The sequence below is a fragment of the Teleopsis dalmanni genome, chromosome X, assembly GCF_002237135.1.
Source record: "Teleopsis dalmanni isolate 2A chromosome X, ASM223713v2, whole genome shotgun sequence".
Lineage (NCBI taxonomy): Eukaryota > Metazoa > Arthropoda > Insecta > Diptera > Diopsidae > Teleopsis > Teleopsis dalmanni.
Window position 1 is genome coordinate 48,544,656 of NC_051848.1, and position 23,095 is coordinate 48,567,750.

General features: G+C 29.2%; 2 protein-coding genes across 2 annotated transcripts; one reads left to right on the top strand and one right to left on the bottom strand.

Annotated features, from left to right (window-relative positions):
- Positions 1-284: 284 nt before the first annotated feature.
- LOC119689130 (ras-related protein Rab-14) lies at positions 285-12,939 on the bottom strand. The gene is made up of 5 exons (XM_038103879.1): positions 12,531-12,939; positions 2,851-2,964; positions 2,601-2,781; positions 1,585-1,767; positions 285-553 (listed from the first exon to the last, which is right to left on the bottom strand). The coding sequence occupies exons 2-5, from the start codon at positions 2,954-2,956 to the stop codon at positions 376-378; spliced, it is 648 nt and encodes a 215-aa protein (XP_037959807.1). The 5' UTR covers positions 2,957-2,964; positions 12,531-12,939; the 3' UTR covers positions 285-375.
- Positions 12,940-15,571: 2,632 nt separating this feature from the next.
- LOC119689628 (nucleolar protein 10) lies at positions 15,572-18,780 on the top strand. Its single transcript, XM_038104498.1, has 7 exons — positions 15,572-15,863; positions 15,983-16,246; positions 16,308-16,445; positions 16,506-16,931; positions 16,985-17,170; positions 17,613-17,722; positions 17,788-18,780. Exons 1-7 carry the CDS (start codon positions 15,798-15,800, stop codon positions 18,758-18,760), a joined length of 2,163 nt encoding a protein of 720 aa, XP_037960426.1. The 5' UTR covers positions 15,572-15,797; the 3' UTR covers positions 18,761-18,780.
- The last annotated feature ends 4,315 nt before the right edge of the window (positions 18,781-23,095 follow it).

A 23,095-nucleotide genomic window follows, 5' to 3' on the forward strand; every position in this document is an offset into this window, starting at 1 on the left:
ATAAAAGCTAAAAGATCATTTAGTACTATATACTATTAGAATTTAACTACATACATATATAATAAATGTACTAGGCTGTATATTTCATTTATAAAATTATACTACCGACAATCGAGCACAAGATTAACTAATTTTTCTCTCATGTATTTCTAATTTGTCTAACAACTTTTGTATTTGCTGCGTATAGATTAAATTTGTTCAGTTAATTATCTTAATTTTAGGAATAAAATAAAGATAACAACAATATAATAATTATAATAATAATAATAATAATAATAATAATATATTAAAATGTATATGAGAATTTTATTAAATAAGAGTAATAAAAAAATTAATTAAAAGCATATATAAGTAAAACCACTTAGCATAAATAATTTAGCACGAGCACTGATCCTTTACATTCGGTGTTTCATTTGTAAGTGATGTCCGTCCTGCTTGCGATGGCCGATGATGTACTCCCGATTCTGTAGCGTTCAAATCAAGACGACCCTCTTGTATATTCTGATAAATTTTACGCGCAGTTTCGAGAAAGGCCTCTTCTACATTCTGTCCACTTAATCGATACAAAGAAAATTTTATTACTACAAATTCTTTATATATATATTTATATTGAAACATGATATATATTCCAGTTTAACAAATATATTGTTAAACTCATACAAAAACTGTATAACTTCTACTGAATAAAAAAAAGAACAGGTTGGCAAGAAATGTCACGCATAGACATTTGAGTCCTATCAGTTGATTCAGAGAACCGTTGAGAAGTTTGTAATTATGCTTAAAAAGATATATATTCTTAACTGACAGACTTCCCAATCTAAACTTATATAGAAATGCATACGATTAATTTTAATTCAGATAGGCCAGATCTAGAATGCAATTTGTGGTCTTCTAGTTTTCTATGTTTTCTAGTTTCATATGTGGTGTCTTATATATAAATAGTAAATAGTTACGTTTCACTAAGTTAACGTATTTCTTTTTTTTGATATGGAATCTCTAAATCTCTACATATCTCTACGTTATCAACAAACCACGGAGCGTTTGTAATTCATCACAGAATTTATTTATCATAGATTGATATCTAAATATAACTGACTGACTATTGAAATAATTTTTATTATTCTTAATCAGCTTTGCTCACCTATGATTTTAAAAATCATTTAAGTATTTTAGGAACACTTTCTGTCATGTAAATTATGTTATAAAAATCGCTTAACAATAATTGATCAATGGATCAATCAAAGTCAATCCATATCATGTACAAATACTTATCATCACTCCCGTTACGAGTTACACTTTTCACAAAGAACTAGAATATTTCTATTATAATATATGAATAAAGCCATTATTGTTATATAAATATAAAGGTGCTATTTTATAGCAAGTGACACTTAATGTTTCTCTTGAAATTCTTTCATAAACAAATTTATCAGGTTCCAGAAATAGCCTTCCAACCTCTGTCAATAAAGGCAATACCAACAAATACCTTCACAGGTTACTATAAAAACAGCAACATATACTTTTTAAACCTATCTTTATATACCGTCGATTACTAATTACGTATTATTTTATAATTTCACTTACGTCATGGCGCTTGCCTCTAAGAACATCAAGCCATTTTCATCTGCAAATTCCTTTGCTTCTTCATAAGTCACTTCGCGTGTGCTTTCCAAATCAGATTTATTACCAATGAGAAAAATGACTGTACTTGGATTTGTGAGATTACGTGTATCAGTTAACCAACTGCTGAGATGATTGTAAGTTGATCTGTGAAAAAGTAAAAGAAATTAATCATTTGTAAACTTTGTAAACTGTAAACAGTTAATATGTATTAAATTTTTACTGGGGTTTTGAATAACAAAGCAAGAAATAAAGGCAAAAACACAAAAATTTATTTTAATTTTATTGAAGTTTGGCTGACCATAAAACACTGTTTCGAGTATTGCCAAGTACTCTTCATCAGTGGTCTTTGGAATAATCGAATTTTTATTTAATTAATTTATAGTCCGTATATAATTTGTTTGGACTGCAAGTGCCAGGCTTAGAAGTCGTGCCTGTCAAATTAGAAGCGATGACTAATCGTGTTTATCCACAAGAAGCCAAGGCTGCACAAACTTTCAATGCTCAAGTTCCAGGTTTTATTGTCACTTATTTTTATTTAATTAGTGACACCAACCAAAGCACGGCAAGTGCTATTTGTTGTGTGTGTTGTCGTAGCTCAAATAAATACGTAGAGTTAGACGAGATAAAAGAATTCATAGAATAGAATGATATATAATGAGAAAGGATTATATGATGTGTGTTGAAGAATGTGAAAACTGGGAGTTTACTAATTAAAGCTAGCCCGAAATGATGTAAGAGATCCTGTAACTTCCATGGACGATGCCATTAATCAATAGATCTCAAATTGATATATCAATTTGGAGATGTGTACACCTAGGTGCGGTCATGAAGACTTGATTTGCAATTCTAGGCATACACATTTTACATCATAAACAATTGTTTAGTGCGTGTCGATTTTCTGACCTTTAACCGGGTCAATGCATTGGCTATTTAATTTTAGTAGTATATGTATATGTATAATAGCTACATAAACTCACCGCCGTGTAATATCATACACCATGAGAGCACCAGCAGCACCACGATAATACGAACGCGTAACAGCACGAAAACGTTCCTGACCTGCTGTATCCCAGATTTGCAGTTTGATTTTTTTATCATTCACTTCTATGATCCGTGTGCCGAATTCAACACCAATTGTATGTGGACAATTGGCCATAACTAAACGAGAGAATTAATTGTATAATTAATTAACTTAAATCATAATTAAATAATTTCAAAACTACTTACATTTTTTCTCTGTGAATTGATGCAATAGACATGATTTGCCTACGCCCATATCACCGATGATGATATATTTGAAAATGTAATCATAGTTGTATGGTGCTGACGACATGATTGGACCTAAAAATATAAATAAAAGCACTTTGTTATTAATATATACTTTCCTATATTTTTTTATGTATATATATCATACAGCATGATATATATATCGTACAACATGATATATATCATATAGCATGATATATACATATACATGTATATTAGATAACGTAAACGGTTATACATTCTTCTAGAAACTGGTCAAATTTTCGATACGAGTAATTAACAAGTTTTAACATTTTGTCCTAATCTAGTTTAGAAATACTATGAAATGTGAGAAAAAAACTATTTCAAAATAAATGAGCTTAAAAACTGACAACTAAATATTTAAAAAAAATTTTACAAATAAAAGAATTGTTTATCGCTTTGGGAGCTTGGATATGAAAAACTCACTACACACATAAATTATTATGCAAATTTCTATTAAGTTAATTAATTATTTATTCACAACTGTAAATTGTAAAGAAAGAACACACTTTTGCATGGTGACAACAGCTCCGCAGGAATAGAGACGACACAATCTACCCATAGTATGTTAAGTATATTAATGCAGCAAATGATAGGAACTGGAAAGGAGCACACTTATATGAGTGAAATGATAATGTACACTCATAAGATTTTTCCAACAGTTGTTAATATTAGTTTACTACATGACAAAACCACCTTTTAGGTGCAATTACAATCGGCTCATGCTATATTGAGTGTATGTATACAGTACAGCAATTGTTCAAGCAACTAAAGTAACATATGTAATCCAAAGAGAATAATCACAACAAAAAATCTATGTTACAATTAAATAGAAAAAAATATATATATATACCTATATATAATACTTATATACCACACATAATACAACAATTAAAAATAATAAATCTGCAGGTGAATATAGAATTACAGCTAAGTTTATAAAATATGCCACGCCTCAATTTATACACCAAATGGTGGAAACATACATATATACATATATTTGAAAATGCAATACCACCAAATAGTTCCCTCCTCTCTATTTAAAAAAAAATGATACAAACAATGTTGCACATTATAGAGTGTCCACTATAATGGAATAAACTGTGTAGACAACAACAGAATATTAATTTCAATCCGGATTTCGTCAGGATTACTCTATGGTTGATACCATTTTTGTCCTCACTAGTGGAGCACAAGACTTCAGAGTTGTATGTACGTATTTTCTGTAAGCTTTAAGTAGCAAAATTAACCAGATGAGTCTCCTATGGGTCTCCTATGGGTCTCTCCACCAAAATTATGAAAACACTATACCAAAACAATGAGTCAACCATAAGGGATGCTTTGTTTATGGCTACCTTAAGTAAATTTTTTCCTGTTGCAATTAAGATTGCTGATTTGTTCCATAATATGTTTCCATATGAAGATATTGTGCTGTTTACAGATATTGTTACAACTAGTAGGGCCAGTCATAAATAAAAGCAAACCAAAAGTTATGATATTCGAGAAGTATGCCAGACTTCTATCATCAGAGAAAAAAGATAAATGGTGTCTAAATAATAATAATAACAAGTAAATATTATAATCGTAAAGGATTATAATAACCCACGAATAAATCTGAATTATAACACGAACTTTGATATAAATGAGAAGTTGAAAGAGGCTAAATTGACGAAACTGTGCCTGAACGATACTCCTAGGAGATCCGAAGGTAAAATAGATAGTTTTTGGGGCAACGGTTTTAAATTATGCAACGCATATATATGCGTGAATGAGGTCATAAGCCATTAGAAAAATTACAGACATCTATACAAGGAAAACTATTCGATACCCAAACAATATGGTTAATATAAGAACTGGACTACCAACGATATTATGATTAAATCCATCGTGTAATGAACTTGTAAAGATGCGGAAATCCAAAAAAAAAGTGCAGCACTTATTTAATGAAAAACTATTATTTTTTAAAAATTGAATTGCTTTGATATCCGAACTAAATGTGACTATAGACTTTAATAACGACAAAAACTGAGCTAGAAAAATACTTACAAAAAATTAATACTTAGTTCCATATTTACTAAGTATTCATGAATGGAGAAATTTTATAGAAAAAGCAAGGAATAATATCTTGTGGAATGTATCCATTTATTGAAATGTATCGGTAAAGCTTATAGTACGAGCCTCATTAAAATCACTCGGACTTAGTTGAATTATGATATATTATTTACTAAAGGACGCAAATAACGCTTGCTATACTCTACGGAACAATTTACTTAATTTGGATTAATACCTGGACGATCAGCTCTTTGTAAATGAGAAATTCTGGGTATAGTTAAAAGATTTCTACCGACGGGATTATTATTTTTTATCAGATTTTTTTAATATGGATGCTTCAATATTATGTACCATGGGTTGACGATGTTTGTTTTCAGTAACACTTTTCAGTTAACACTTTGACGAATTTCCATATTTGAACCACTGGCATTACCAAATAGCTGGGTTCCATAAGTTCATATTAGAGTTTTTTAATGATGTTATACAAAAGTATTTTTACTCTATGCACAGACGGGACAGTACAACAGAGGGGCTTAATGCTTCATTCCTACTTTTATGATTTGAGAAGGCTTAATACCACGATGTTTTTAACGTATCAAGATAATGCACCGATAAACATCCAATTGACATACAAAGAAGTTCCGCCGGTACCAATTAAAGTTATAAGTTTAGATATAATTTCCTCCATGATGGGAAGTTATCTAAAACCTGTGCTGTTCTTTGGGTCAAAGCATCCGGTTGAAAAACGCAAATCTATATCCAATGAAAGTAAATTAATACAATCATTCTACTAATGTATTTTTAGATCCTAACTACAGCCATCACAAAACAAAAACCCTTTAATGAGCCAATCTCTATTGGTCAGGGCAACCGAAGCTGCGGAATTAAACGAAGTGATACCAAATTTACGCTTTTGGTCAGGTGTCGCCATTTTGACAATCATTTGAAAATGTTAATATTATATATAAACTATTCAATTTCAAACAATTTTTTGTCAAAAAGAAATGCATTTGAAAGCACAATCATTAATAATTTAATTATAACTTTATTTTAAAACATTTAAACAATTCAGTACGCTCTGAGAGTACGTCCTTAACAACTCTACTATATAGTAAGTTGCACTGATGACCAAGCTAATATCTTGCAATTACTATATGATCACACTGAACCTATAACTCATGAATCTTTCGGAATTGTTTTAAAATAATTATACGATGGCCAAAGTTCAAACTGTGAGATAAGAAAAATGTTAATTAACATAAAAAATATTAGTTCACTAAAGAGTTGAACATTTTTATTTAACAACAAAGTAGCAACCTCAGATAGTTACAATAATTTTATTATACATAACATATATGAGGTTCTTTTATGATTTAAATGATGAAATATAATTTCATTTGACTTTTATTTATTCAATTGCCTTTTTTAAAATATGGTATGTACCTTTTATTAATTTTGCGGTTTAAAATATATTCACTTCACTTCGTTAAGCACTTATCGGTCAAATCACCAAAAAGAGAGGTAAAAGTGATAAGAAGTACATGTAAATTTAGTTATAAAATAAAAAGAAAATTGTATAGAAATCAGAAACCCCTACATAAAAGAGGCAATACGAAAATATACCTCAAAATACCTTGAAAGACGTTAACTCATTAGCTTTAGCTTTCTTAGACGATGAGGTCAAAAAGCTTAAAAAGTTGCATGTAATAGACCTCCAATTTAGAAATTAAAAATATATTTATATATATATACAAATATATAATATATTTATATATAAATATATATTATACATATATATAATATATATATTATATAAATATATATTAAAAATATATATAATGCATATATTATAAACATATTTATCATGCACTATGGAGCTAACTAATCTGAATTAGCATAAGGATATAATTAAATTTGTATATTATTATTTATATATATTAGATTAAAAATAAAAACAAAAAAGTAGAATCAATAAATGAAGTTTCGAGAAATAAGCTATATCGACATTTTGTCTAGTGGAAAAATTTGCTCAAAATAGAGGACTACTAAATTGCGTTGTCAAATTGATCTGCCCTGGAAATCGTAATCGCACTGTGACGTGACATTATAAAGAAAACATTAGTAACTTAAAAATAATAGATAATATAATTATCCACTTCTCTGTCACAAATTTGTTCTCAGAAACATACTCTGTCACAAGAAGAGAAACACAACACAAATTGGTTTTAGTTGCAAGCATTCAATGCATTCGAAATCCATTCGGTTTCGGGTAACTACACGTGGCATACATACAGTAAGTAAAACAACAACAACAGTAATGTAAATATAAGTGAAGCACGACACAAATAGCAACTACGTTTGCCTGTCGCTATAGGCACTAAAATTGGTTTTAGTTGCAAGCATTCAATGCATTCGAAATCCATTCGGTTTCGGCTAACTACACGTGGCATACATACAGTAAGTAAAACAACAAGAATAATATAAATATTTGACCAATTTTTATGTTCAATGTTGAAATAAAATGAAATGTTTTTTAGATATTTAAAATCAAACGTTTCACGAAAGTTTTGCTTGATAAGAGCGAATGCGGTCTGTGCTTCCAAGAATATCTCCAATGATATTGTGTATTCTTATGAATCAAAAGAATATATTGACTCATTTTCAGTAAATTGATATTTAATATTAAAAGCAAGGTTTTCTAGCATGTGTTGATGGTCTGGACGTATATTGTACTATGATTGCATTGAGCAAATAATGTCATCAGTATTATTATATTATATATTCAACGTTTTCAGTGTTAATGTTTATTTTTAAATCAGTAGTTTGTGATGAATAAAAAAATAAAAAAAACTATTATTAAATGAAGTAGTGTCATTGGTTCTTGAAAAAAAAAAACAAAATTGCTTTGTCATATATTTCGTATGCAATAGGTTTATTTTTTATCTTTTAAACTTAATTAATTATTTTATTACTTTTTTGTTTTTCACTTAAAATCATACAAACAATATTTGGAATATTTTTGCATATCAGTAAAAAGAATTTTTAAATAAATATTTTTATCTTTTTTATTAAATTTCAAACTAAATACGGGCACATAAATTTAATAAATCATACAGGGCCACAGTAAAATAGGGTCATTTAAATCAGTTTATTTGCGGTCGTCTTTCAGAATTTTCTTTTTATTTTTCATTTTCCACTTGTCATTTGTAATGAAATTATAATCTCACTTTCCATGACATTGGCTATTTGAGAGTATGGATTTTTTCTAATACCACTAATGTACCCGGTTGAGGGACAAACATCTAAAAAGTTTTTTTTTGTGCAATTTAAAAGTCAATACAAAAATCAATGAAAATTTAATTTTATGTTTTTATCATTAGGTTTTAATTTGTATGGACTTACAAATGGAATCAGGGTTATCTATCGCTGACCCTAACTGTTTGGAAATCTTAAGATAAAACTGAAATTGCATTGTAATAAATTTACTTTATTAGATATAATGATATTATAGCTAAAGCTGAAGAACTCACAAAGTTCTCTAAACCACAAAATTATGGATTATAGCTGAAGATTCAGTGATCGAACCCTAGACTTTCCTACATGTAGTCGGAGTTAAAATTGAAGAATAATATTTAAAGTTGATGAAAAGTGTCATGCATAGAGCAAATTTTTTAAATACATTTAATTTAAATGGAGTAGTAAAGTTCAGAGTGGATGTGTAAGCCTTTATACTATACTTTGAAGGCTATATATATATATATATATATATATATATACCAAACGAGGTTTCAGACAAGGTGGCTCCTTGTCGTGTGACTACTTTAACCTAATTTTGGAAATGATAATTCAAAATAATTCAAAATATTCTACAAAAGTGTAATATCCTGCTTGCGTATGCAGATATTGATATTGACATCATTAGTCTGAATAACTGCGCCGACATTGTGGCAATACATACTATTTTACCGACGTTAAGAGGTCCTCGAAATGTATCTGTTCTAATTTTACCACTTACTAGACATATTCATTTTTATAAAATGCTATTATACATATGTATATATTGTTGTGCTTGATTGGGTGCTAAATGCTGCCTCCACCAATTGGAGGCTAAATACTAGGTTGGAAGATCTAACGTATGCGGACGTCATTGTACTGGTTTCGCACTCACATCAGCAAATGCAGTCGAAAATAAATAAAAGAAAAGACGAATCATCGAAAGTTGGCTTAAAGATAAACATCAGTTAAAACTCAACTCACTTTACAATCAATGGGCATCACATCATAGACAACGAGAGCTTCATTTAAAAAGGACACACACTGTGTAAGTCTTATGAAGATATGACGTATGCTGCACTTACTTGGAATCCCCAGGGGCCTAGGCGCAGACGCAAACCAGCAACGACCTGGAGAAGGATAGTTCTGCAGAAGTCGGGCAAATCGTGTAACGAGTTGAGAGCAATAGCACAAAATATAAACCAGTGCAAAATTTTTGTAGAATGCTTAAGATCCTAATGGAGTATTGAAATAATAATAATATATATATTTATACTCTAACAAAACTATTCTCTTTTATTTAATTTATTAATGTTTTTCATAATTCTTTAATATATGTGTTGCTGACGTATAAAAAAACAATACTGATTTTTAAATAAATTTTTAAGATTTTAAAAATAAATATCTATAAAATTAGATGCAGTAATTGACCCTGAATAAAAACCATCTGATGATAACATGTGGTATATCCACATATCTCTTATAATGTTAAAAACAATTAACAATTTTGTTTATTTAATGATTGGTTTTCATAGTATCACCTCATATTATAACGAAAATATGTTTAACAACAGAACAATTCATTATAATTTAGTTGCCTTTTCTATTTCAGTAATTTGATATGTTAAAAAAAACAGATAATTACAGACATTCAATATATTTTTAATAAAATAATTTGTTTAGTAATAGCACATTTCGTAATAATTTATAATGGAATAAAAAAAATTAAATTGATTGCATGTTACAGTTGTGTGTAAAGCAATGCTCATAACTATATTTTATATAGTTGAGATATAGTTAGGCTAATAGATAGTTAAGTAATAATGATTATGGACATCTGAAAAACCACTTTTTCAAAAAGAAAAATTAAAAAATAAATCTTCTTAATATGATAGGATTATATGTTTGCGAACCTTTTATCATCTTGTTACATGAAAACGAGCAAGATACTCTATCAAGAGAGAACATTAAAGTTAATGGATCTTAAGCAATGCCCAGAGTCAAACATATTGATGTATGTATTAAGTATCTATTTTATTCAAAATAATCTTCTTTTAATTCAATATAACGACTTGACCGATTTTAAAGCGTATTGAATTGATGTTTCAGCTCACCAGCATCCGGAATGCTTCTCAAGAAGCTTCTACATCTACAGAACCCTTTTCTTTTCATTACCAAATATTTTTTTTTTGAACAGAAAAAAATTCGTACTGCCGAAAACAGTTAACATAAGTACCGGATGTACAATAATACGTTGATTTTATAAACGCTTATAAAATAACACGGTCACGAAATTTAACTGACTGGAGTGAAGGAACTGATACATTGAAAGAAGCAATGTATATCGTTCTTAAGAGTCATCACATGAAATTGTCTATTACATTTAATTAATTATCAATTAAATATTGTATTATTATTATTATAAATTTTAATTAATGTATGGACTTGTAAATGTTCGTACCAGAGTCGTACAGATAAATAGCTGCTAAGACTCCAGAAACGATTAAATCGTCATTCTGGACCCATATAGATGATCAAGTGCCACTTACAACACCTTTTTAAATTCCATTGTACGCAAGGAAGAGGAACCAAGTAACCTTCGTAATAAACGAAGGAGAAACCCAACCTACAACAACAAGAATAGCATAAGTAGATGCTAGTGAATTTGAATACTTAGGTAGTAAGGTAGCAACTGACGGGAGAGCCAATGCGGACATTCAAAACCGAATACGCAAAGCCCGAGCATCCTTCAGAAAACTTACTCGGATCTAGCGATGTCACGCTCTAACTGTTGTATGGTAGTAAAACATGGCACTTTACGCGAGCATCTATCCAAAAACTGCAAAGCTTCATCAACAGATGTCTTCGGCTAATTCTGCGCATTTGGACATCGAGAGCAATCTCAAATGAATGACTACGGCGTGCAACTATGCAGGCGCCCATCGAGAAAGAAATTCGACAACGGAAATATAGGTGGATTAGAAACACATTACCCAAAAGCACAAATGAAGTAGCACATACGACACTAACCTGGATTCCACATGGCAGTAGAACCCGTGAACGATAATGCAATTCTTGACGTAGAACCATAAACAATGAAATGAATAAATCGATAGGTGAAATAAGATCTATCGCCCGATATAGGCAAAATTGGAAAACTTGTGTACAAACTCTTTGTGAATAGGCTAAATTTATACAATCAAATATTAGGTCTGTTCCACGAGCTACTCATAGTAACTTTGAGTAAACACTGTGTATACACAAGCGCGTTCCACCAGCAAATTTTCAAGTATTTTTGTGTAAATTTTACTTCTGTTTTACTCATGTTTTACTATGAGTAGTTCGTGGAACAGACCTATTGTACAGAATACGCCATAATTATAATATAAATGCGGTTAAGTTTACCACGTGGAACCGCTGTTAGTATCAACAATCAAACTCTGCTTAGTAGACTGAACTAAGTAAAGAAATCGAACTAAGTAAATAAATCGAACCAAGTAAAGAAATCGAACCAAGTAGATGTCGCAAACGCTATCGACACCGCAAATCATCTTTAACAAAAATTTAAGTAATTTATATTTCCACAAAGATGTAACAAGACTTTCGAATTGCATTACGGTTTGCACTTTTCTCGTTAAATGCATATATGTACATATAAAGACAAGCAAAGCCTTAGAGAACTACCAAACATCATCTAATGCACTCAACTCCTATCTACCCTTATGGTGACTTTGGAGCAGCTACAGGTTGATGAAACTTCTTTGTAGTTTCTTCACTTCTACCCTATAATCAGTTCTTCATAAATAGTTTGCCAAAGCAATGACATGTACGGAATTCAATGCAAATATTGTTTTAAAATAAAAGAACAAAGTTGCAATTATTAAAAGAAGCAAAATATCAAAATAATAATAATTAATATTATGTTATTGACTATATATATGTAAATAAAAAAATCAATATATTTCTATATAATTCCACATATAGGTATGATACGATGCTTATTCTATCGAACTAATGTGCTGGCCACAAAGTGTAGCGCTACTTGGGGGTGCATTGGTTTCTTTTGTTTGTAATTCATTGTGCAGAAATTCACACACATCGTGTGTTACATATTATACACATAAATACAACAAAAAGGGTGGTTTGTCACTATCAATTGTAATATTTTTTTTTTAATTTTGTCCTGTGCCAAAAATTAATTTAATTTCTAACTCAACGACAACAACAAAACTGAACATTGCACAATGCAAACATCACAACAACAACAGACAAAGAGGAAATCCTGAAATACTCACCGATTTCTTTTTAATCGTTATTTAAGTAATTTTGTTAATAATTTTATATTGTTCACTATTTTTTGTAGTTGTTGATAATATATTACATATTATAATTAATTAAATTTACGAAGCACTTTTTTCTTTAGCTTTCTTATATTCGTAATATAACTTGTTTTGTAGAAAAGAAAAATTTTTATTACGTTTAACTTTAAATACTGCAAGAAATTCACGGCCTCTTTTCTGTTTTTTTATTAAACAAATTTAATAACGTAATTAAGTATATCAGCTGTTATAATTGGTTTATTAAATTGTATTATAATATTTGCGTTTTTATTTTGACTTGAACAGACATATTCACTTTTTAAAATACTAAAATTCTTTTCAATTTGTTCTGCACTTCTATCCTCGTTTCTATTTTTTTCTGTCTGTTTTGAAAATGTTAGTTTCTCGATAAGAGCGCATGAGCTAGTTATCGAATGTTGACAGTTCACAATAAATTTCACGAAAAGAAAGAATAATAACAGCTCTATATCGCAACAGATATAATCTCTATAATAAAATTATATATTTACATAATTAAAATATACATACAAACATAGCGTTAAAATTAAATTAAATAATATTAAAATATACAATTATTTAATAATCATGTAACTATATACAAAAAACTATCAATAATAAGCGTATTCTCATGCAACAATAGATGATCTCGGCAACTATTACGTGTAGGAAATAAAAAAAAAATAGCAAGTTACTGGACTACAAGCGTTTAGCGAGACACTGGTCTCACTGTTGCAACCCATCAAATGCTTTATTTTCTCAAATAGCATATCTTGTATATGTGCGCATCAATCAAGCGAACTACATTTTTTAAAAATAAGTAATTAATATAAAATTGAAATTTAATATGAATACAGATTTAAAAGAAATGGTAAGAATATGTGCTTTCGACGGCTCATAAGTGTGGCAAAAAACACCAAGTTGCTGGTCTATAGTTGTTTAAGTATACACTAAACAACAACACTAGTTTCTCTGTCTAAGCACCTAGTTCTGAAGTGATATAGAAAAAAGTGTTACCAATATAATAAGCACACTATTGTGAACCCTCATTGGAAATTTCAGCGAATATTCCAATCACATGACAAAAATTTGTAAACAAAAATGCAAAAACAATTAAAAAGTTTCACAATTTTCATAATTATGAAAAAGAAATGTTTAAAAATATGCAAAATTGTGGTAAATACATATTTTATAAGTATGTATACAAATATATACAAAAATTTATATGACTATGTGAAGAAAGTATAACCAAAAAGCACTTTAAATTTTTTAACTTTTAAGTTACATTTTTAATTTTGTTGTAAAGGCAAATTTCATAATATCCTGCATTCTTAACATTGCCTTAACTCATATTCATTTTAATTTTCAATTTTATATTAATTATTTATTTTATTGCAATATGTAATTTGCTTACATCATGTGCATATGTGTAAGATTTGCTCTTTGCGAAAACATAGTATTTGGTAAATTGCATATTATATATTGGCAACCCTATCAACATTTAAATATTAATATATTAGCATTTTAGCATTTGTACTCACAAAAAACGCAATTCAGATTTTTTATGAATTAAATTAACAAAAACTATTTTAACTTAAATTGGTTTATACATAAAATTGATAATGAATTGAAGTTAATGGTAATAATTTTTAATATCAATTTAATAAACGTTATTAAAAAAAGTTTTTTCTCTTTTATCTGCAGAAGTTGTTATATTCATTATTAATCAATTATTAAATAATTAAAAATACAAACTAAAACGATAAAAAATATATCTTTATACACTATCTTTTGGTTCGGTTAACAAACATTTTAAGTTGAGTATTATTAGCCGTAATTTTTTATAAAAAAAAATAATTTTTTTTTATTGTTTTTATAAAAAAAACAACATTAACCCTGGTTGAAAAAAGTTGACATCACTTTTAAAATAATGTTAAATGCTATTTTTGGACATATGTTTCAGTTATGTTGTGTACAACACGATGTATAAAAATTGTAAACAATTAAAATTAATTTAAATAAGAGAAAAGAAAATGAATATTAGAAGGTCAATGGAAAGCATTTTTATCTTATATAATCAAATTCTTTTATATATTTAGGTAATTTAAATTATTAGTGTATGAAATATTCATATGATTTATACGGATAACAGGAATTTTGCAACATATTTCCAGTGAACATTCACAATATACTGATTTTTAAATTTGGCTGCACTGAAATTTAAGGGTTAAAAATTTTTACAAGTAAAATCTAAAATTTTTATTAGTAAACGACTATAGCAAATCATGCTGAGATTTTTTAAATCAATATTGCCAAAACAATATATTAAGAATATGAAAAGTTATTATATATAATAATAATAATTTAAATAAATAATCGTAAGATTTTAAAATGCATTTTTTCTAAAAAGCAATATTACTGTGCACCAGCCATGCTTATACACAGACATTAACAGCATAAGTATCTGTTTTACTATAACTATTGTACATTAATTAAAAAACAAATGATTAACTTTTGCTATTGTTGCAAAAATAATTGATTTCTGGTTTTTATAAGTTCTTATATAAAATTATTAAAAGTGTTTTAATATCATTACAATAAAATTTAAAAATTTCCGAAACTGTATATGGTATGGCTTCCAAACCATAGATTATTGTGAACATAAGCTATCTGCCATTGACACTATTGTGAATAGCAAAGAAAATTGTATGAAGGGAAACTTCTTTGGTGGAAAATATTAATTTTTATAATATAAAAAAAATTTTGTTATTGATGGTAAATTGAGGGAAATAGCAAATTATGTCGGTATGGCAGCGATTAGGTGCTACCATTGTGAAAATTTGAAAAGATGTTTAATAGATAAATATATATAGAAACTTTTAATCGAAAATAATAAATAAGTGCAAAAAATAAATAAATATTTACATAAGTGCAGCGCCAAAAATTCCTAGGAAATTTCAATTCACTTTACCTCAATTTACTCGAACTCGCACACGGCCTTAGTACGTTGTTTTCAATGAAGTCTCCGTTCTTGTCATTGTTCTTTGCTTTTGACAATTTTGATTTAATGTTTTTACATCGCACGTGCGATCTTGGCACGACATTGTTTACAAATTCAAACCGCAAGTCGTTTATTGCCAAAGTTAAGGGAATATATAAAATTTTAGTGTTTTAAAAGACATTAATATTTTTACAGAAGTTTAGTAGTAATATAATGTTTTAAACATGTTTGTTAACGAAGTGAATGATGTAAAAATTTATAATTTAAGCGCGGGCAAATCTGTGCCTGATGTAAGTAAAGTATTATATTTCATTATTCTCCACATATTTCCAATTAACTCCACCTATTTATATAATATATATTGCTATTAAAACTATTAACTTTATTATTTATTTACTTTTATTCACAGTGGCTAACAGATCGTCGCAAACGGAGTCAGTTAATGAAAAAGGTTGACTCACGTCGGCAAATTGAGTTGATACAAGATTTTGATATGCCCGTTGTTTGTACGTCGATTCGCATGAGCCCAGATCAACAGCACATTCTGGCCACAGGCACTTATAAACCACGTGTGAAATGTTTTGAAGTCTGCAATTTATCCATAAAATTTGAACGTTGCTTTGACTCTGAAGTAGTCACATTTGAATCCATTAACGAAGACTACAGCAAACTGGTACGTAAATAAAAAATTCTTTATTAAAAATAAAAAAACCTTAAACATTTATATTTGTCAGATTTTTTTGCAATGCGATCGGTTTATTGAAATTCACTCTGCTTCTGGTCGACATTTTCGTATACGTATTCCCAGATTTGGACGTGATATGAAGTACCATAAACCTAGCTGTGATTTGTACATAGTGGGCACTACAAGAGTGAGTTAGAAATGTAATAATTGCATTAATAAGATTATAAAATAATTTACTTCTACTCAGGATATTTATCGTTTGAATTTGGAACGTGGCCAGTTTCTGCAACCATTTGAAACAGAAGCTAGCTGTTTAAATGCTTGCGAAGTGAATCCTGAACATCATTTACTAGTTGTTGGTTCAAAGGAAGGTACTGTCGAAGCTTGGGATCCACGTACTAAAGCGCGTTGTGCCACTTTGGACGTTGCAATTAAGTTAAGTGCATCAAAAACGTTCCCTTCAATATCTGCTATAAGTTTTAAGAATGCGTTGCAAATGGGTGTAGGTACGGCTTCAGGCCATGTACTATTGTATGATATACGTTCGAAGGAACCACTTTTAATAAAAGATCATTTAAATAAATTACCTATAAAACGTATTGCTTTTAATCCCAATCATCAGACAGTTTATACATTGGACAGTGCTATGCTAAAGTTATGGGATGAGACTACGGTAAGCTTAAGTTTTAGTTTTCTTTTCTCATTTTTAATGATTTTTTTGTGCAGGGGAAACCCACCGCTTATATTGAGTCAACGTCAGAGTTCAATGATTTTTGTACAATACCAAGTACTGGCATGTTTTTCCTTGCACAGGAAGATGTTAAAATGTTGACTTATTATGTGCCTGCAATGGGTCCAGCACCGCGTTGGTGTTCATTCTTGGACAATTTAACAGAAGAAATTGAGTCTGAGGTGAGATATGCAATATTTTATTTCGTATTTTATACGATCATTAATAATAGAACATGGTTGATTATTTTTTTTTATTTTTTGTACATTACAAGCATGCAAAGAGTGCAAAGACACATTTACAACTTTCAAAAATTTTAATGTCTTTAATAGAAATAGTTAATCTGTGTGGTACTTTTTTTTTTCTTTAATCATTTCTATTGAATAAGATTAATAGTGATATTTATTCATATGAACTTTTGATTAATTTATTACTTTGATATTAATTATATATTTTTATATATATATTTGTATATATATTTATATATATTTTTATGTATATTTTTACATATATTTTTATATTACTTCTACATATATTTATATACATTTTTAATTATTTAACATATTGTTATATATAAACTTATCTTATCAAATTCTGTAATTTTTTTTCATATTACAAATTAAGGTTGTGGAGAACTTGTATGACGATTATCAATTTATCACACAAAAAGAATTGGAGGAACTGGGTTTGGAACATCTTATTGGCACGAACCTGCTAAAAGCCTATATGCATGGGTAAGTAGTACATTATCCTTAAGTTAATCAAGGAAAGTAAAAATGCTAATATAATCTAATTACAGATACTTTATCGATGTGCGATTGTATAATCGTGCTAAAGCAGTTGTGGAACCGTTTGCATTTGATCGTTTCCGTAAAGAAAAAATACGTCAAGAAATAGAAAATGAACGCAAGTCACGTTTACAAATACAAAGTAAACTACCAAAGGTCAATCAAGAATTGGCCCTTAAACTTATAGATGAACAATCGAAAACCAAAACAGGCACAGTTAAAAAAGCAAAACAAACACCGAACTTACTCGAGGATACGCGTTTCAAGGCCATGTTTGAGAATACCGACTTTGCTATTAATAAAAACGCTGAAGAGTATAAAATGTTGGCACCTGTGCTGAATCGTTTGGATAAATCAAAACTAAAAGAACTGAAAAAACGTATTGAAGTAGCACCTGCTGCAGATTTGCAGGCTGATGAAGCAAAAGCACACGAGGATAGTGATAACGATGAGGATCTCTTTGGTTTAGATAGTTTTAATAATGAAAGAGATTCAAGCGATGAGGATGCATCATCCGATGAAGAATATAACAAAGAATTTGCTAAAGATATGAAAAAGGCGTATAAAGATGTTAAAAAACAACGTGCAGCTGAGGCTGAGGTGGAAGAAGAACTGAATGCAGTTAATGCAATGGAAACTGAAACAAATGGCACAGTTTCCACAAGAATGCCACATATAAATGAGACTAAAAAGTCTATCAAGATGATACCGCTTAGTAATAAATTCGAAGTGAATGCTGATCGTTTGCAGAGAAAAGCTATGAAAATAAGCTTAGGAGAACGAGTGCGTAGGGTACAAGAACTTAACTCAAATATAACTGATGTGGGCAGTTCATTTGGGAACCGGCAAATGGCTTTTGAAACCAAAAAAGTTAACAGAGATCAAAAGAAACGTGAACTTCAAATGAAAAAACATCACGAAGAACGTAAGAAACTTGTACGTCCAATTCAATCATTGAAATTAAAGAAAGTTAATTTTAAGTAAGACAGACAATTAAATTGTTAAATATGTATGTTACATAAATAGTTTTGTATTTATATGAAAAGTATATAGTAAAATGTATATTTGAAGACGTTATTGAATGTAATTAAATGTAATTAGTTTCTTATCAAAATTTAAAAATGTTTTGTTCAGTTTGCGTATTCTTTGAGTGCTGAGTACTATATGCCCCTTGAATATGCATATAGGTTGTAGCCCGTGGAGCTTTATATAGCTGGAAAAGTATCGAAATTTAACAATTAAATATAAAAAATAATTAATTACTTCAATTATTCTACAGCTGATTTATGATTTTGTTCTAATATAACACAGTGAATTTTTTAATAAACTTTCACAGTAAATTAACAAAATTTTAGAAAAATGCTGACCCTAAGCTTCAAATTTGGCAGGGCACGAGTTCAATCCCTGGTACTTGCAGTCTCAAATATTTATTTACGAATAATAAAATACAATAAATAATTTCAAGATCACTGATAAAGGGTATTCCGTAATACTCGAAACAGCTGTATGGTCAGCCAGAAATTCAATTAATTAAAATAATATAAAATAATTTTTGTTGTTGTAGTTTACTATTTTTCGAAAACACATTTTCAAAATGTGCTGATATGACAATGGATTGTAGTAAAGTCAACTATTTTAAGCAACTTTTCCACTTTAATATTCCTTACTTGTCGAGCCATAGTGGCTACATATATACATACGCCATTTGCAGGTAACAAGAATTAAATCATTTTACCATGATTATACAAACAACGGATAAGAACAAGTAGATAAATGCCAGAAGGTACTTCTATTTGTTTATAGTTTTTAAGTCAAAATTTTTAAATTTAAGAGCCGATTTTGTATTAATAACTTAAGTTTCAAAAGTGACTTTAATATGATTTATACCAGTTAATTTGATGAGTTAAGTATGACTTAGATAAATCGGCCCTAAAGCTCTCAAAAACTATAAATTATTGGTAAAAAAGTTCTACAATTGGTAGAACCTTTTTGGTAAAAGTATTCTACAAATTGGTAAAAGTTCTACAAAATGGACTGGTTTACTTAAATCCTTTGCCAAATGGACGTGGTCAGGAAACACGAAATAGAAATTATATTTTGTTTATGTATTAAATATAAATATATATTATCTTTGGCTCAAAAGTTATATACAGTGACTCCATCGCATAATCGGACAAGCATTTGTTCGATATAAATGTGCTCTAAACTTTAAAAAAAATCCTAAAAATATGATTTTTTTTTGCTTTAATTAATACTTAACATACTTATCTATCTGAATTATAAAAAAAATTAAAACATTTCTCATAATAACTATTAATTTAAAATAAAAAACAGAACCAACACAATTTTTTGGGCTCAACGTATAATCGGACAAAATTAAGCATTCATGCTAAAAATACTGTTATTTTACAAATATGTACTTCAAAACTACAATAATAATTGTCAGAACAATGTTTTTTACATTATTTATATTAATAAATTATAAATTATATAATTGTAACATAAATTAGTATTAAAATAGCACCAAATGGAAAGCAATCTACTGTCGAAATTAGGCAATTAATAATTAAATTGAATTTCGAAGGTAAACCCGTTAGAGAAATCGTCAATTTAGTTGGAATAAGTCAATCTACTATTCAAGACATTATCAAGAGGTCCCATGATGAGGCTGACCAATAAGATCAGAGCAGCTTAAGGCACTATATTAAATGATCGAGAAGAGCATTCGATATTGAAAGAAATGAAGAAAAATCCTTTCAAAACCACAAAAGACCTTAAATTATCATTAAAACCCCGCCCTGGGAAAGATATATGCTTAAATACTATTCGCAATACATTACATAAATTCGATTATCACGGAAGAATTGCCAAAAAGAAGCCATTTATAAGTATTAAAAATAAAAACAAAAGAATAAAATATGCTAAGGAATATTTACTAAAAACAGAAGGCTTTTGGAATCAAGTAAATTGATGGTAAATCATCTTAAATACATTTTCATTGATAATTTTCACTAATGAAAGTAAATTTCATCTGAATAGATCTGATGGTAAGATGTTTGTATGGCGTAAACCAAATGCAGAATTCAACCATCACAATACAAAAATAACTATAAAACATGGAGGAGGCTCTGTTATGGTTTGGGGTTGTATGTCGAGTGCGGGAGTAGTTTTTTTGAATTTTATAGATAGTAAAATGGACAAATCTGGATGCCTCGACATTCTGAAACAGAATGCAAAGCAAAGTACAGAGAAGTTGAGTATCACAGAAAATTTTAATTTTTATCAGGACAACGATCCCAAGCATACGTCAGGCGTAGCAATGCTTTGGTTGATCCATAACTGCCCCAAACTCATAGACACACCTGCACAGAGCCCAGACCTTAATGTAATTGAGCATCTTTGGAAGGAATTAGCTAGGAGAGTGTACCAAAAAAAATTTAACACAATAGTGCAGCTAAAGGAGGCTTTACTCGAAGCATGGTACTCTATTGAGCCAGAAGTGTGCCAAAAATTGGTAAAATCAGTTCTAAATCGTATTCAGGCCGTTCTGGATAACAATGGATATGCAACAAAATATTAAATGCCACATTTCTGTATTTTTAACACGGTTGCTTAATTTTGTCCGATTATACGTTGAGCCCAAAAAATTGTGTTTGTTCTGTTTTTTACTTTAAATTAATAGTTATTACGAGAAATGTTTTATTTTTTTTTATAATTTAGATGGATAAGTATGTTAAGTATTAATTAAAGCAAAAAAAATCATATTTTTACCATTTTTTTTAAAGTTTAGAGCACATTTATATCGAACAAATGCTTGTCCGATTATGCGATGGAGTCACTGTATATTTTGGAACGCTTGAGTAGAATAACTTTGAAGACGGGTAAGCAATCGGTGCCATTACTCCATCGATTGAACGGTATTATATATCAAAGCATTTTGGATAGTATGTGACACTACGTATCATAACAATGCATGCAGTTGTGTACATTTTTCACTGCTCAGGTAGCAGAGTGGCGACACCAAGAATTTTTACCCACTAATGTGGACCATCGAGTGTTCCTGTTCTGCTTATGTATCACATAATTTAAATTATATAAATCCAATTATTGTTTTAATTTATTATTATTTTTTTTGAAACGGACTAAACAGCTTGCTAACTCCGGAATCGAAAGAAGATTCCGGATTCCGGAGATGTCTTTTTTTCGAAAGACAATCATTTATCAATCTATGCCTGCGCAATATATTAGGCATAAGATGGCTTAGAACGATTTCAAATGAAGAGTTATGGAGAATAACGCACCGAACAAACGTAAACAGCGAGATAAGAAGAAAAGAATATGGTTGGATTGGATACACACTGTTTAAGCCTTATGAAGATGTCGCGCATATCGTACTTACTTAGAATCCACAGGGAGTTCAGCAGGAGACGGGCAAATCGTTTAACAAGTTGCGAGCAATAGCACAAAATAGAAACCATTGGAAAACTTTTGTAGACTCCTTAAGCTCCTAATGGAGTATGGAAATAATAATATAAACGAACCAGTTAGGTCAATTGTTTAAATAATACACACATTTTTTAATTATTTTTGAATATATTATTTTATTTTCACCAATATTTCGACTATAGTTTATAGTCATATTTATATTTATGATAGATAGATGGTCACTTATGCTCACTATATTAAAAATGAAAAAAATATATAAAACGTTCCATTCTCCATTTTTCGAGTACATACTTTCTTTTTAATATAATATGTCCATGCTAATTAGTATAGATTTTTATTTCTATGTATTAAATTAAACTATTTTTGTTTTATGAAACAACTAATTAAGAGTCGCTTTAATTGTAAAATATGAAAGCTGATTAGTTTCTATATACGAATTGAATTTTAATTTAGAAAACTTAATAGATCACAAATAAATAGTAGCAGTTCACTGCTCGAGAAGCTCTATGGTGTTAAAGTGGCCTAAATGATAGGGAAGTGAGAAGAGAAGCTGTTGAGCGGCTTTCAAATTAACCGATTTGTGTGTTAAATAAAAATATTGTTAACAATACTTTCATGATTTTATTAGTCATACTTCCAACAGATAAACATTTTTATTAAACAAGAGTAAAAATCCGTAAAAATTTTTAAAAAAGAAGTTATTAAAAATTTCTTTATTCCATCTAAACTCACTTTTGCCTCAACAAACTTTTTAATTTTTATTTTAACTCTTAGATCTTTCAGAAATAAATATCTGTCACTTCTGTATAATTAGTATTGAAATAACTTAACAGCAGACTTATCCATATTGATTAAAGACTCACATTACATGTG

Coding starts and splice junctions, on each gene's coding strand:
- LOC119689130 (XM_038103879.1), bottom strand. CDS start 2,956: ATGTCGTCAGCACCATACAACTATGATTACATTTTCAAATATATCATC. Junction 1,768..2,600: donor GTGTATGATATTACACGGCG/GTGAGTTTATGT, acceptor ACTTTTTCACAG/ATCAACTTACAATCATCTCA. Junction 554..1,584: donor TTAGAGGCAAGCGCCATGAC/GTAAGTGAAATT, acceptor GTATCGATTAAG/TGGACAGAATGTAGAAGAGG.
- LOC119689628 (XM_038104498.1), top strand. CDS start 15,798: ATGTTTGTTAACGAAGTGAATGATGTAAAAATTTATAATTTAAGCGCG. Junction 16,247..16,307: donor ACGAAGACTACAGCAAACTG/GTACGTAAATAA, acceptor TATATTTGTCAG/ATTTTTTTGCAATGCGATCG. Junction 17,171..17,612: donor CAGAAGAAATTGAGTCTGAG/GTGAGATATGCA, acceptor TTACAAATTAAG/GTTGTGGAGAACTTGTATGA.